This window comes from Somniosus microcephalus, unplaced genomic scaffold, assembly GCF_052327205.1.
Source record: "Somniosus microcephalus isolate GS21.2 unplaced genomic scaffold, FLI_Smic_1.0 unresolved_chr2, whole genome shotgun sequence".
NCBI lineage: Eukaryota > Metazoa > Chordata > Chondrichthyes > Squaliformes > Somniosidae > Somniosus > Somniosus microcephalus.
In genome coordinates, this window is record NW_028225180.1 from 14,941,788 (window position 1) to 14,958,598 (window position 16,811).

The following is a 16,811-nucleotide window of genomic DNA, read 5'->3' on the forward strand; positions in this document are numbered from 1 at the left end:
CGGAGTTTCGAAATAGGACAACCAGTGTTAGCCCGGGACTATAAGAATGAGAAATGGCAATCTGGAACAATTCGTGCCAGACAAGGACCCCTGATGTACACGGTAGAGTTTGGTGAAAACGTAATACGACGTCATGCTGACCAACTTGTAGAATCGAGAACAAGGGTCGAACCCATGGCTACGGCAGAGACACCAGTGGAAGAAATTATTGAACCTGTAGCATCTACCTCAAACGCGAACGTACATGAGGATGTTCAATCCATAAGAGATCAATTAGAGGAGTCACCCCAGCAACCAGAATCAGAGACCCCTGAAAGGCGTTATCCAACTCGGATCAGGAGGCCTCCTCAGAGACTGAATCTTTGAACAGTTGCATGAAAGTTGTATATATGTTATCCATGTTATGTTTAAATTGGGGTGTACACTGTTAAGCTAAAAAGGGAGGAATTGTGGTGTATGTAACCTGTACCACCTTAAGAGAACTACCTTAAGAAGATGGACCACTTTCTCTTGCTACTGTATATTGTAGTACCGGTGGTGACCACACCGGTATATAAGCTCTGTGTAGTAATTTGTAAAGCAGTTCAGCCCTGACCTTCAAGTAGTAAAGACCTGTTTAAGTTTTTCCTGTTGTCTGTGTCCAGTTATTTAAAATAAGTATATCTGGAACACACAGACTCAACAGTGTCCCCACTTCATACACAGTGTCAGCATCGAGCGCTCCCAGGGCAGGTACAGCACAGGTTAGATACAGTGTAGAGCTCCCTCTACATTACCCTGACAGTGTGTCCCCACTTTATACCCAGTGTCAGCATCGAGCGCTACCAGGGCAGGTACAGCACGGGTTAGATACAGTGTAGAGCTCCCTCTACATTACCCTGACAGTGTGTCCCCCACTTTATACCCAGTGTCAGCATCGAGCACTCCCAGAGCAGGTACAGCACGGGTTAGATACAGTGTAGAGCTCCCTCTACATTACCCTGACAGTGTGTCCCCACTTTATACCCAGTGTCAGCATCGAGCGCTACCAGGGCAGGTACAGCACGGGTTAGATACAGTGTAGAGCTCCCTCTACATTACCCTGACAGTGTGTCCCCACTTTATACCCAGTGTCAGCATCGAGCGCTCCCAGGGCAGGTACAGCATGGGTTAGATACAGTGTAGAGCTCCCTCTACATTACCCTGACAGTGTGTCCCCCACTTTATACCCAGTGTCAGCATCGAGCGCTCCCGGGGCACTTACAGCACGGGTTAAATACAGTGTAGAGCTCCCTCTACATTACCCTGACAGTGTGTCCCCCACTTTATACCCAGTGTCAGCATCGAGCGCTCCCAGGGCAGGTACAGCACGGGTTAGATACAGTGTAGAGCTCCCTCTACATTACCCTGACAGTATGTCCCCCACTTTATACCCAGTGTCAGCATCGAGCACTCCCAGGGCAGGTACAGCACTGGTTAGATACAGTGTAGAGCTCCCTCTACATTACCCTGACAGTGTGTCCTCCACTTTATACCCAGTGTCAGCATCGAGCGCTCCCGGGGCACTTACAGCACGGGTTAAATACAGTGTAGAGCTCCCTCTACATTACCCTGACAGTGTGTCCCCCACTTTATACCCAGTGTCAGCATCGAGCGCTCCCAGGGCAGGTACAGCATGGGTTAGATACAGCGTAGAGCTCCCTCTACATTACCCTGACAGTGTGTCCCCCACTTTATACCCAGTGTCAGCATCGAGCGCTCCCAGGGCAGGTACAGCACGGGTTAGATACAGTGTAGAGCTCCCTCTACATTACCCTGACAGTGTGTCCCTCACTTTATACCCAGTGTTAGCATCGAGCGCTCCCAGGGCAGGTACAGCACGGGTTAGATACAGTGCAGAGCTCCCTCTACATTACCCTGACAGTGTGTCCCCACTTTATACCCAGTGTCAGCATCGAGCGCTCCCAGGGCAGGTACAGCACGGGTTAGATACAGTGCAGAGCTCCCTCTACATTATCCTGACAGTGTGTCCCCACTTTATACCCAGTGTCAGCATCGAGCGCTCCCGGGGCACTTACAGCACGGGTTAAATACAGTGTAGAGCTCCCTCTACATTACCCTGACAGTGTGTCCCCCACTTTATACCCAGTGTCAGCATCGAGCGCTCCCAGGGCAGGTACAGCATGGGTTAGATACAGCGTAGAGCTCCCTCTACATTACCCTGACAGTGTGTCCCCACTTTATACCCAGTGTCAGCATCGAGTGCTCCCAGGGCAGGTACAGCACGGGTTAGATACAGTGCAGAGCTCCCTCTACATTACCCTGACAGTGTGTCCCCCACTTTATACCCAGTGTCAGCATCGAGCGCTCCCAGGGCAGGTACAGCACGGGTTAGATACAGTGTAGAGCTCCCTCTACATTACCCTGACAGTGTGTCCCCACTTTATACCCAGTGTCAGCATCGAGCGCTCCGGGGCATTTACAGCACGGGTTAGATACAGTGTAGAGCTCCCTCTACATTACCCTGACAGTGTGTCCCCCACTTTATACCCAGTGTCAGCATCGAGCGCTCCCGGGGCAGGTACTGCAGGGGTTAGAGACAGGAGCCTATTTATATTGATAGTGTTGAGCTGAATGCTCACCCATGTCACTGAGTGGTTGCACCAGATCCTGGGTAAAGTCCAGGTTGAGTTTGGGCAACATCACATTGGTTGGCTTGTAATTGGTTTTCTGCAGTTCCTTCATAATAGCGTTCAGATTATCGATGGTGAGGGCTTGCTCGACCTCTGATAGGCTCTGCTCGGGATTCTGTGGCAGGATGACGATCAGGCTGTTTTTCCCGAACATCTGGAACTTCGCAACCTGAGGAGACAGAAGCAAAGGAGATCAGCAACGGTTAAGCTGTCCCTTCGAAGGATGCAGCCCAGTGACCTGTCACCCCTCTGTGGTCAACTGCAGGCCCAGACAGATGGGATGAATGGAAACATAGGAACAGGAGTAGGCCCGTTTGGCCCCCTCGAGCCTATTACCATAGGAATAGGAGTAGGCCCCTTCAGCCCCCTTGATCCTGTTACCATAGGAACAGGAGTAGGCCCGTTCGGCCCCCTCGAGCCTGTTACCATAGGATCAGGAGTAGACCCGTTCGGCCCCCTCGAGCCTGTTACCATAGGAACAGGAGTAGGCCCGTTCGGCCCCCTCGAGCCTGTTACCATAGGATCAGGAGTAGACCCGTTCGGCCCCCTCGAGCCTGTTACCATAGGAACAGGAGTTGGCCCGTTTGGCCCCCTCGAGCCTATTACCATGGGAATAGGAGTAGGCCCCTTCAGCCCCCTTGATCCTGTTACCATAGGAACAGGAGTAGGCCCGTTCAGCCCCCTTGATCCTGTTACCATAGGAACAGCAGTAGGCCCATTCGGCCCCCTCGAGCCTGTTACCATAGGATCAGGAGTAGACCCGTTCGGCCCCCTCGAGCCTGTTACCATAGGAACAGGAGTAGGCCCGTTTGGCCCCCTCGAACCTGTTACCATAGGAACAGGAGTAGGCCCGTTCGGCCCCCTCGATCCTGTTACCATAGGAACAGGAGTAGGCCCGTTAGCCCACTCAAGCCTGTTATCATAGGAACAGGAGTAGGCCCGTTCAGCCCCCTCGATCCTGGTACCATAAGAACAGGAGTAGGCCCATTAGCCCGCTCGAACCTGTTACCATAGGAACAGGAGTAGGCCCGTTCAGCCCCCTTGAGCCTATTATCACAGGAACAGGAGTAGGCCCATTAGCCCGCTCGAACCTGTTACCATAGGAACAGGAGTAGGCCCGTTCAACCCCCTCGAGCCTGTTACAGAGGAACATAGGACGCAAAAATGATAGAACAGGGTTCTTTCTAAGTGGTGAAAAGTTAAAAACAGTGGAGATCCAAGGAGACTTGCGGGTCCAGGTACATGGATCATTAAAATGTCATGAACAGGTACAGAAAATAATCAAATAGGCTAATGGAATGCTGGCCTTTATAGAAACATAGAACATAGAAGATAGGAGCAGGAGTAGGCCATTCGGCCCCTCGAGCCTGCTCCGCCATTCAATGAGATCATGGCTGATCATCCAAACTCAGTACCCTGTCCCTGCTTTCTCCCCATATTCCTTGATCCCTTTAGCCTTAAGAAATATATCCAACTCCTTCTTGAATATATTTAATGAATTGGCCTCAACTGCCTTGTTTGGTAGAGAATTCCACAGGTTCACCACTCTCTGGGTGAAGAAATTCCTCCTCATCTCTGTCCTAAATGGCTTACCCCTTATTCTTAGACTGTGACCCCTGGTCCTGGACTTCCCCGCCATCGGGAACATCCTTCCTGCATCTAGTCTGTCCAGTCCTGTTAGAATTTTATAAGTTTCAATGAGAGGACTAGAATACAAGGGGATAGAAGTTAAGCGGCAGCTATTCAAAGCCCTGGTTACAGCACACCTGGAGCACTGGGAGCAGTTCTGGGCACCACACCTTAGGAAGGTCAGTGGCAGAAAAAGTCTTTTAAGTGCATTTACTGAATTTTAGTCAGTAAAAAAGTGAATTATTTGAAGTACGTTTAATTTTTCAGAGTAAATTAAGCTGTTGGGGAGTTGAAACCGGAAGTAGAATCCGGGTATAAAAAGGGGCGGGCTTAGTGCGGTAGCGCTGAGTGCGGTCGCATTGAGTTTAAGTAGAGTTTGGTAAGTGGCAGAGTTTGGGCAAGTGGGAGGTGAGGGGGTGCTTGTTGCTCTGTTTTGCTTCCCTCTCTCAGACTAATCCAACACTGCGGACGTGGAGCAGTGAGACAATTCAACTGGACAGGTACCCCAGACAGCTTCCACGAGGGAGGTTGGTGATCAACTGGTTGGTAGGTTCTCTTCCTTCTCTTCTATACCTTTAAGTTGGTAAGTCCGATTAAATAGTGGTGTAATATTATCATTTATATCGGGGCAGAGGGTCTTCATAACTAATAATAAGAAATTTAATTAATTACACAGATATGGGTGAACAGGTGATGTGTCACTGTTGCGAAATGTGGGAGCTGGTGGACCCCATTGAGGCTCATGGTGATTATATTTGCGATAAGTGTTTGCTGCTAGAGGAACTCAAGCTCCATGTTAAAGAGCTTGAGACCGAGCTTCAGACACTGCGACACATCAGGGAGGGGGAGAAGTTCCTGGACTCTATGTTTCAGGAGGTGGTCACACCTATGAAATTAATTACTGCAGATGTAGTCCGTGGTCAGGGACAGGATGGTGTGACTATGAGTGAGGAAGGTACAGGGATCCAGGATGTAGCGTTGAAGGAGCCGCAGCCCTTGCTCTTGTCAAGCAGGATTGAGGTTCTTACTCCCTGTGAGGGCAGGAGCGGGGACTGCAGGGAGGATGAGCAACCTGGCTACAGCACCGTGGTACAGGGAGCCATTCAAGTGGAGGGAGTAAAAAGAAATGTTGTAGTGGTAGGGGATAGTATCATTAGGGGGATAGATAGGGTTCTCTGCAGTCAAGAGCGGGAGTCCCGAAGGCTGTGTTGCCTGCCCGGTGCCAGGGTTAAGGACATCTCTTTTGGGCTGGAAAGAAACTTGGAGTGGGAGGGGGAGGATCCAGTTGTTGTGGTCCATGTTGGTACAAACGACGTAGATAGGACAAGGAAGAAGGTTCTGTTAAAGGAGTATGAGCAGCTAGGTGTCAAATTAAAAAACAGATCCTCAAGGGTAATAATCTCTGGGTTATTACCTGAGCCATGAGTGAATTTGGCTAGGATAAATAAAATGAAAGAGTTAAATGCGTGGCTCAAAGACTGGTGTGGGAGAAATGGGTTTTGCTTCTTGGGACACTGGCACCAGTACTGGGACAGGAGGGAGCTGTTCCATTGGGACGGACTCCACTTGGCCAGTGCTGGGACTAGAGTCCTGGCGAATCATGTAACTAGGGCTGTAGAGAGGGCTTTAAACTAATTAGTGGGGGGGAGGTTTCTAGAGAGCAAATAACAGAAATGACAATGGAGAAGGTCATAGACATGGGTAGCAGTGGGGAAATTAAAAAACAGAACGTGTCAGGAAGGGACAGAAGGTATGGAGTAAAAGGTAAAGTAGTAAAAGGGGAAAAAACAGGAACTAAGTGTCACAAAACATATTTGAAAGTTCTTTATCTGAATGCATGTAGCATTCGTAACAAAATGAATGAGTTAACGGCACAAATAACTACATATGGGTATGATCTTGTGGCCATTACAGAAACATGGCTGCAGGGTGATCATGACTGGGAATTAAACATACCAGGTTATTTAACAATCAGGAAGGACAGGCAGGAAGGGAGGGGAGGTGGGGTGGCTATGTTAATAAAGGAAGGAATCACTATAATACAGAGAAATGATATTGGGTCAAAGGAGCAGGATAGTGAAACAGTTTGGGTAGAGATAAGGAATAATAAGGGGACAAAAACATTAGTGGGCGTAGTCAATAGGCCTCAGAACAGTTGCAACTCTGTTGGACGGAGTAGTAATCAGGAAATAGTTGAGGCTTGTAATAAGGGAACAGCTATAATTATGGGGGATTTTAACCATCATATTAACTGGACAAATCAAATTGGGCAGAGCAGCCTTGAGGATGAGTTCATTGAGTGTATTAGGGATGGGTTTCTTGAGCAGTATGCAACTGAACCGACCAGGGGGCAAGCAACCTTAGATTTGGTCCTGTGTAATGAGACAGCATTAATTAAAAATGTCCTAGTAAAGGATCCCCTTGGAATGAGTGACCATAACATGGTTGAATTCCATATTCAAGTAGAGGGTGAGAAGGTTGGATCTCAAACAAGCATGCTGAGCTTGAATAAAGGAGACTATGAAGGTATGAGAGCGGAATTGATTAGAGTGGACTGGGAAAATAGATTAAAGGGTAAGATGGTACATGATCAGTGGTGTACATTTAAGGAGTTATTTTACAACTTCCAAAAAATATATATTCCACTGAGGAAAAAAGGGTGTAAAAGAAAAGATAGCCATCCGTGGCTAAATAAAGTAATTAAGGATAGTATCCGACTAAAAACAAGGGCATATAAGGTAGCCAAATCTAGTGGGAGGATAGAAGATTGGGAAGTCTTTAAAAGACAGCAAAAAATAACTAAAAGATTGATTAAGAAAGGGAAGATAGATTATGAAAGTAAATTAGCAAAAAATATAAAAACAGATAGTAAGAGTTTTTATAGTTATATAAAAAGAAAAAGGGTGGCTAAAGTAAATGTTGGTCCCTTAGAGGATGAGACTGGGAAATTAATAGTGGGAAACATGGAGATGGCAAAAACGCTGAACAAATATTTTGTATCAGTCTTTACAGCAGAGGACACTAAGAATATCCCAACACTGGACAAACAGGGGGCTCTAGGGGGAGAGGAGCTAAATACGATTAAAATCACTAAGGAAGTGGTACTTGGTAAAATAATGGGACTTAAGGCGGATAAATCACCTGGACCTGATGTCTTACATCCTAGGGTCTTGAGGGAAGTGGCGGTAGGGATTGTGGATGCATTGGTAATAATTTTCCAAAACTCCCTGGACTCAGCAAAGGTCCCGGCAGATTGGAAAACTGCTAATGTAACACCCTTATTTAAAAAGGGTAGTAGGCAGAAGGCTGGAAACTATAGACCTGTTAGCCTAACATCTGTGGTTGGTAAAATGTTAGAGTCCATTATTAAGGAGACAGTAACGGGACATTTGGATAAACATAATTTAATAGGACAAACTCAGCATGGTTTTATGAAGGGGAAGTCATGTTTGACAAATTTGCTTGAGTTCCTTGAGGAAGTAACATACAGGGTGGATAAAGGAGAACCAGTGGACGTAGTGTATTTAGACTTCCAAAAGGCATTTGACAAGGTGCCACACAAAAGATTATTGCTCAAGATAAAAAAAATCACGGGATTGGGGGTAATATTCTGGCGTGGGTGGAGAATTGGCTCTCTAACAGAAAGCAGAGAGTTGGGATAAATGGTTCATTTTCAGACTGGCAATCAGTGACTAGTGGCGTTCCGCAGGGGTCAGTGCTGGGTCCCCAACTCTTTACAATCTATATTAACGATTTGGAGGAGGGGACCGAGTGTAAAATATCAAAGTTTGCAGATGATACAAAGATGGAAGGGAAAGTCGTGAGTGAGGAGGACATAAAAAACCTGCAAAGTGACATAGACAGGCTAAGTAAGTGGGCAGAAATTTGGCAGATGGAATACAATACTGGAAAGTGTGAGGTTATGCACTTTGGCAGGAAAAATCATAGAGCAAGTTATTATCTTAATGGCAAGAAACTGGAAAGTACTGTAGTACAAAGGGATCTGTGGGTCCTGGTGCACGAAACTCAAAAAGTTAGTATGCAGGTGCAGCAAGTGATCAAGAAGGCCAATGGAATGTTGGCTTTCATTGCTAGGGGATAGAATATAAAAACAGGGAGGTATTGCTGCAGTTATACAAGGTATTGGTGAGACCGCACCTGGAATACTGCATACAGTTTTGGTGTCCATACTTACGAAAAGACATACTTGCTCTCAAGTCAGTACAAAGAAGGTTCACTCGGTTAATCCCAGGGATGAGGGGGTGGTCATATGAGGAGAGGTTGAGTAGATTGGGACTCTGCTCATTGGAGTTCAGAAGAATGAGAGGCGATCTTATTGAAACATACAAGATTGTGAAGGGGCTTGATCGGGTGGATGCGGTGAGGATGTTCCCAATGATGGGTGAAACTAGAACTAGGGGGCATAATCTTAAAATAAGGGGCTGCTCTTTCAAAACTGAGATGAGGAGAAACTTCTTCACTCAGAGGGTGGTAGGTTTGTGGAATTTGCTGCCCCAGAAAGCTGTGGAAGCTACATCATTAAATAAATTAAAAACAGAAATAGATAGTTTCCTAGAAGTAAAGGGAATTAAGGGTTACGGGGAGCGGGCAGGAAATTGGACATGAGTCTAGGTTCGGAATGGTCATGGCCCTGTGGGTAGTGGAATGGGCCCAGGGGCCGTGTAGCCTTGTTCTGCTCCTACTTCTTGTGTTCTAATTCTGTGTTAGATTTCAGGAGATGGTTTTATTCCTGTTCCTGGCTGGGGTGGAGATCGCCTTTACAGAAGGTAAGTACTGTAGAAAATATAGGGACAGAGTGATCTCCTGGAAGAGTTTCGATCGCCTAGATGGGTCAGAGAGGAATTTCCCAGATTTTTTCTCCCAAATTGGCCATTGGGTTTTTTATCTGGTTTTTCGCCTCTCCCGGGAGATCACATGGGTTCGGGTGGGATGGAGAGTGATAGAAGATTTGAGGTTAGGATCAGATCAGCCATGATCTTATTGAATGGTGGAGCAGGCTCGAGGGGCCGATTGGCCTACTCCTGCTCCTATTTCTTCTGTTCTTATATTGGCCTTGGAGGGAGTGCAATGTAGGTTTACCAGAATGATAACCCGGTCTCCAAGGGTTCAATTACAAGGAGAGATTACACAAGCATGTGTCTGGTTGTTGGGGCAGCGGGTCAGACATTGACCTTTCACCCTTGGCAACCTGGAGGTCAAATCCCGAGCAGACAGTGGGGGTTGATGAAGGGCTCCTCTCTGTGATGGCAGTGGGGGATTGGGGGCCAGAGATTCTGACGGCGCTGCGCTTCCCTGTGGGATCTATTCCTTACCTTGACGTTCAATTCCTCGTGGTACATGGCCACCAGCGGATAAATGGTGTTCTGCAACATTGCTACTTTGACCTTTTTGCCTGAGGTCACCCAAAAGTTTTCCATCTTGGTGTACTTCTTATCAAACTTGGTTTTCCAGGTGCCTGATTGGACAAAGGAAAATGGTTTTCTGCACTTGACGCGTTTTCAGCTGAGGCCTGAGGCCCAGGCACCCATTCCCTTCCCCAGGATGCCAAACTTCCATATTGTCCTGAAGGATCCAGTAATTCTGGGATTTCCACTTCCATAACATAGGCTGGAGGAGGTTACAGAGATAGGGAGTGTTGTAGGGGCTGGAGGAGGTTACAGAGATAGGGAGGGTTGTAGAGGCTGGAGAAGGTTACAGAGATAGGGAGGGTTGTAGGGGCTGGAGGAGGTTACAGAGATAGGGAGGGTTGTAGGGCTGGAGGAGGTTACAGAGATAGGGAGTGTTGTAGGGCTGGGGGAGGTTACAGAGATAGGGAGTGTTGTAGGGGCTGGGGGAGGTTACAGGGATAGGGAGGGTTGTAGGGGCTGGAGGAGGTTACAGAGATAGGGAGGGTTGTAGGGGCTGGAGGAGGTTACAGAGATAGGGAGGGTTGTAGGGGCTGGAGGAGGTTACAGAGCTAGGGAGGGTTGTAGGGGCTGGAGGAGGTTACAGAGACAGGGAGGTTTGTAGGGGCTGGAGGAGGTTACAGAGATAGGGAGGGTTGTAGAGGCTGGAGGAGGTGACAGAGATAGGGAGGGTTGTAGGGGCTGGAGGAGGTTGCAGAGATACAGAGGGTTGTTGGGGCTGGAGGAGGTTACAGAGATAGGGAGGGTTGTAGGGGCTGGAGGAGGTTACAGAGATAGGGAGGGTTGTAGGGGCTGGAGGAGGTTACAGAGATAGGGAGGGTTGTAGGGGCTGGGGGAGGTTACAGAGATAGGGACGGTTGTAGGGGCTGGAGGAGGTTACAGAGCTAGGGAGGGTTGTAGGGGCTGGAGGAGGTTACAGAGATAGGGAGGGTTGTAGGGGCTGGAGGAGGTTACAGAGATAGGGAGGGTTGTAGGGGCTGGAGGAGGTTACAGAGATAGGGAGGGTTGTAGGGGCTGGAGGAAGTTACTGAGATAGGGAGGGTTGTAGGGGCTGGAGGAGGTTACAGAGATAGGGAGGGTTGTAGAGGCTGGAGAAGGTTACAGAAATAGGGAGGGTTGTAGGGGCTGGAGGAGGTTACTGAGATAGGGAGGGTTGTAGGGGCTGGAGGAGGTTACAGAGATAGGGAGGGTTGTAGGGGCTGGGGGAGGTTACAGAGATAGGGAGTGTTGTAGGGGCTGGAGGAGGTTACAGAGATAGGGAGGGTTGTAGGGGCTGGAGGAGGTTACAGAGATAGGGAAGGTTGTAGGGGCTGGAGGAGGTTACAGAGATAGGGAGGGTTGTAGGGGCTGGAGGAGGTTACAGAGATAGGGAGGGTTGTAGGGGCTGGAGGAAGTTACAGAGATAGGGAGTGTTGTAGGGGCTGGAGGATGTTACAGAGATAGGGAGGGTTGTAGGGGCTGGAGGAGGTTACAGAGATAGGGAGGGTTGTAGGGGCTGGAGGAGGTTACAGAGATAGGGAGGGTTGTAGGGGCTGGAGGAGGTTACAGTGATAGGGAGAAGGGGTGACATGAAGGAGGGATTTGAACACGAAGATACAATTGTTAAAAATCGAGGCGTTGTCGGACCGGGTAGTCAATGTAGGTCAGCGACGATGTACGCTGTAGGCTTCACGGCCGCACAGCCCTGGACCGGCTTTATCAATGTTAAATTCCGCGCCTGAGCGAAACTGCGAATGGGCCGCGCAGCCGGAATAAAAATATTAGGGGTCCGTTGGTCAGCGAGCTCAGGGTAGGGTTGATGGGTGGGCGGGACTTGGTGCGAGTTGGGATACGGGGCCGGGCAGGCGTTTCAGATGAGCTGATGGTTTCGGAGGGCGGAGGGTGCCAGGAGGGCGCTGGAATCGTCGAGTCAGGAGGTAACTGTCGTATATGTACCTTTAAGAGAGAACTACTTTTACAGCTCCTGTATACTGTAGTACCGGCAGTGACCACACCGGTATATAAACCTTGAGCATGCCTCTGTACCCCAGTCTTGAGACTACCCTACTCCAGTAAACACCTGTTGATTGTTAAGTTACAGCATCCGTGTAGTTATTTGAAAACATCATACTCTCTGAATCACGGATCTAACAGTAACCAAGGGCAGGGATGAGGATTTCGGCAGTAGATGAGACTCTAATGTCCAGCCAGAGCATGAACCGGCCACACAACACGCATCTGGGCTCTCCCAAAAACATCTTACTGGCGCTGCGAGACAACACGTTTCTTGTACAGACTCCCTCTTTAATAGGGGTCCTGAAGGAGAGACTCCCTCTTTAAACAGGGTCCCTGACGGAGAGACTCCCTCTTTAAACAGGGTCCCTGACGGAGAGACTCCCTCTTTAAACAGGGTCCCTGACGGAGAGACTTCCTCTTTAAACAGGGTCCCTGACGGAGAGACTCCCTCTTTAAACAGGGTCCCTGACGGAGAGACTCCCTCTTTAAACAGGGTCCCTGACGGAGAGACTCCCTCTTTAAACAGGGTCCCTGACGGAGAGACTCCCTCTTTAAACAGGGTCCCTGACGGAGAGACTCCCTCTTTAAACAGGGTCACTGACGGAGAGACTCCCTCTTTGAATGGCGCTGGATCCCAATTACCTTTGAAGAAGACTGCATTGAGCAAGATCAGAATGGTTTCCTCAGGCACCTCGTCCACCAGGTCGGTGATCTTCCCGTGAGTGTGCTCCGCCACCCAAGCGTTGATCAACAGCACGTTCTCGCTCGCGTTCCTCGACAGCGGCCTGGGCTGCTTGCCGTAGAAATCTTCGGAACGCTTCAGAAACGTCTTCTGCAGGCACAACCCTGGAGGGAGAGGGGCAGCAGGGATGGCGGAAGAGAGACAGAGAGAGAGCAAAGGTCAGATACAGAAGGTAGGTTATCGCTTAACATTTATTAGTCTTAGAGTTCAGCTGTGGCACACCGGGTAGCCCTCCCGGCTCTGAGTCAGAAGCTGCTGGGTTCAGGTCCTCACTCCAGAGAGCTGAGCACAGCAATCCAGGCTGACACACCAGTGCAGCGCTGAGGGAGCGCCGCACTGTCGGAGGGGCCGTACTGTGGGAGCGCTGCACTGTCGGAGGGGCCGTACTGTGGGAGCGCTGCACTGTCGGAGGGGCAGTTCTGAGAGAGCGTGCACTGTCGGTGGGGCAGTACTGAGGGAGTGCCGCACTGTCGGAGGGGCCGTACTGTGGGAGTGCCGCACTGTCGGAGGGACAGTACTGAGGGAGCGCCGCACTGTCAGAGGGGCAGTACTGAGAGAGTGTGCACTGTCGGTGGGACAGTACTGAGGGAGCGCTGCACTGTCGGAGGGACAGTACTGAGGGAGCGCCGCACTGTCAGAGGGGCAGTACTGAGAGAGTGTGCACTGTCGGTGGGACAGTACTGAGGGAGCGCTGCACTGTCGGAGGGGCAGTACTGAGAGAGCGCTGCACTGTCGGAGGGGCAGTACTGAGAGAGTGTGCACCGTCGGTGGGGCAGTACTGAGGGAGCGCCGCACTATCGGAAGGGCCGTACTGAGGGAGCGCTGCACTGTCGGAGGGGCAGTACTGAGAGAGTGTGCACCGTCGGTGGGGCAGTACTGAGGGAGCGCTGCACTGTCGGTGGGGCCGTACTGAGGGAGCGCTGCACTGTCGGAGGGGCCGTACTGAGAGAGCGCCGCACTGTCGGAGGGGCTGTACTGAGGGAGCGCCGCACTGTCGGAGGGGCAATACTGAGAGAGCGCTGCACTGTCGGAGGGGCAGTACTGAGGGAGCGCTGCACTGTCGGAGGGGCAGTACTGAGGGAGCGCTGCACTGTCGGAGGGGCAGTGCTGAGGGAGCGCTGCACTGTCGGAGGGGCAATACTGAGGGAGCGCTGCACTGTCGGAGGGGCAGTACTGAGTGAGCGCCGCACAGTCGGAGGGGCAGTACTGAGGGAGTGCTGCACTGTCGGAGGGGCAGTACTGAGGGAGCGCTGCACTATCGGGGGGGCAGTACTGAGGAAGTGCTGCACTGTTGGAGGGGCAGTGCTGTGGGAGCGCCGCACTGTCAAGGGGCAGTACTGAGGGAGCGCTGCACTGTCGGAGGGGCAGTACTGAGGGAGCGCCGCACTGTCGGAGGGGCAGTACTGAGGGAGCGCTGCACTGTCAGAGGGGCAGTACTGAGGGAGCGCTGCACTGTCGGAGGGGCAGTACTGAGGGAGCGCTGCACTGTCGGAGGGGCAGTACTGAGTGAGCGCCGCACAGTCGGAGGGGCAGTACTGAGGGAGTGCTGCACTGTCGGAGGGGCAGTACTGAGGGAGCGCTGCACTGTCGGAGGGGCCGTACTGTGGGAGCGCTGCACTGTCAGAGGGGCCGTACTGAGAGAGCGCCGCACTGTCGGAGGGGCAGTACTGAGAGAGCGCTGCACTGCCGGAGGGGCAGTACTGATGGAGCGCTGCACTGTCGGAGGGGCAGTACTGAGGGAGCGCTGCACTGTCAGAGGGGCAGTACTGAGGGAGCGCTGCACTGTCGGAGGGGCAGTACTGAGGGAGCGCTGCACTGTCGGAGGGGCAGTACTGAGTGAGCGCCGCACAGTCGGAGGGGCAGTACTGAGGGAGTGCTGCACTGTCGGAGGGGCAGTACTGAGGGAGCGCTGCACTATCGGGGGGGGCAGTACTGAGGAAGTGCTGCACTGTTGGAGGGGCAGTGCTGAGTGAGCGCCGCATTGTCGAGGGGCAGTACTGAGGGAGCGCCGCACTGTCAAGGGGCAGTAATGAGGGAATGCTGCACTGTCAGAGGGGCAGTAATGAGGGAGTGCTGCACTGTTGGAGGGGCAGTACTGAGGGAGCGCTGCACTGTCGGAGGGGCAGTACTGAGCGAGTGCTGCACTGTCAGAGAGGCAGTACTGAGGGAGCGCCGCACTGTCGGAGGGGCAGTACTGAGGGAGCGCTGCACTGTTGGAGGGGCAGTACTGAGGAAGCGCTGCACTGTCAGCGGGGCAGTACTGAGGGAGTGCCGCACTGTCAGAGGGGCAGTACAGAGGGAGCACTGTACTGTCGGAGGTGCAATACTGAGGGAGCGCTGCACTGTCGGAGGGGCATTACTGAGGGAGTGCTGCACTGTCGGAGGGGCAGCACTGAGGGAGTGCTGCACTGTCGGAGGGGCAATACTGTGGGAGCACTGCACTGTCGGAGGTGCCGTCTTTAGGGATGAGACGTTAAACCAAGGGACTTGTCTGTTCTCTCAGGTGGATGTAAAAGTTCCCATGGCCACTATTTGGAAGAAATGCAGGGGAGTTCTCCCCCAGTGTCCTGGTTCAATATATCTCCCTCAATCAACATCACACGAGCCCTCTGTCTATAAGCTCTTAAAAGGGCCTTTGTTCATGTCTGGTGCGGATTTGACCCCCCAGGTCACCAGAGGGTGAAAGGTCAGAGTCTGACACACTACCCCCACCCGCAGTCGCCCATCAGAGAGCGAAACCTTCCATGGCCTCCTCCTGTTCTTCTGTTCAAAGATCAGCCATGATCTCATGAAATGGCGGAACAGGCTCGAGGGCCCGTATGGCCTCCTCCTGTTCGGAGATGAAGGGGTCGCCTTATGAAGAAAGGTTGAGCAGGTTGGGCCTATGCTCATTGGAGTTTAGAAGAATGAGAGGGAATCTTATTGAAACATAGAAGATTCTGAAGGGGCTCGACAAGGTAGATGCAGAGAGGATGTTTCCCCTCGAGGGGGAATCTAGAACTCGGGGGCACAGTCTCAGAATAGGGGGGCACCCATTTAAATCGGAAATGAGGAGGAATTTCTTCTCTCAGAGGGTCGTGAATCTTTGGAATTCTCTGTCCCAGAGAGCTGTGGAGGCGGAGTCATTAAATACATTTAAGGTGGAGATAGACAGATTTTTGAACGATGAGGGAGTCGAGGGTTATGGGGAGCGGGCAGGTAAATGGAGCTGAGGCCAAGATCAGATCAGCCATAGCGAGGAGGGAAGCCTCAGGCTACAGGACGATATAGACGGGACGGTCAGATGGGCAGAACAGTGGCAAATGGAATTTCACCCTGAAAATTGTGAGGCGATGCATTTTGGGCGGACTAACAAGGCAAGGGAATACACAATGAATGGTAGGACCCTAGGAGGGACAGAGGATCAGAGGGACCTTGGTGTGCATGTACATAGATCTCTGAAGGCAGCAGGACAGGTAGATAAGGTGGTTAAAAAGGGGTTATGGGATATGGTGCGCCGATAACAACCTGGCCCTTAACATCAAGAAAACCAAAGAAATCATTGTGGACTTCAGGAAGTCCAAAGGCGGAAGTCACATCCCCATCCACATCCATGGGGCTGTGGTGGAAAGGGTGGACAGCTTTAAGTTCCTCGGAGTCCACATCACGGAAGACCTCTCCTGGTCACTCAATACCTCCTCTCTGGTGAAGAAGGCCCAGCAGCGCCTATATTTTCCTAAGGAGGCTGAAGAGATGTAACCTGTCACCCCTGATCCTCTCTAACTTTTACCGCTGCACAATAGAGAGCATCCTGACGAACTGTATCACAGTATGGTATGGCAGCTGTAGCTACTATGACCGGAAAGCCCTGCAGCGGGTAGTCAAAACTGCCCAACGCATTACCGGCACCCGGCTACCGACCATAGAGCACATATACCAGAAACGCTGTTTACGGAGGTCACGGACCATCATCAAAGACCCTACCCACCCCAGCCACAGTCTGTTCGCCCTCCTGCCATCTGGGAGACGCTACAGATGCATTCGCACCCGTACGACCAGATTTAGGAACAGCTTCTTTCCCAGGGCTGTCATCCTACTGAACTCCACAAATAAACTCTAAAGCCTGCACATCTGCCAATGCACTTTATTATGGTTATGTTTATGTTAATGTATTACAAGCCAAATGTATGTTGAATGTTTAAATGTCTTCATCTAAATGTACACTCTCGGGGGCCGCAAGCCTACATTTCGTTGTACTGCACTTGTGCACTAACAATGACAATAAAGTTGATTATTATTATTATTAGTATTGCCTTCATTAGCCGAGGCATAGAATATAAGAGCAGGGAGGTTATGATGGAGCTGTAC

General features: G+C 50.9%; 1 protein-coding gene across 1 annotated transcript in view; it reads right to left on the minus strand.

Moving 5' to 3' along the window:
* The window catches only part of LOC147092174 (plasma protease C1 inhibitor-like), a 55,843-nt gene that overhangs the window by 11,758 nt on the left and 27,274 nt on the right, over positions 1–16,811 (minus strand). The window contains exons 3-5 of the mRNA XM_085975560.1: positions 12,365–12,568; positions 9,635–9,777; positions 2,622–2,841 (exon numbers count right to left, since the gene is read on the minus strand). Coding sequence (XP_085831686.1) covers positions 2,622–2,841; positions 9,635–9,777; positions 12,365–12,568 — 567 coding nt within the window. The remainder of the gene's footprint in view (positions 1–2,621; positions 2,842–9,634; positions 9,778–12,364; positions 12,569–16,811) is intronic.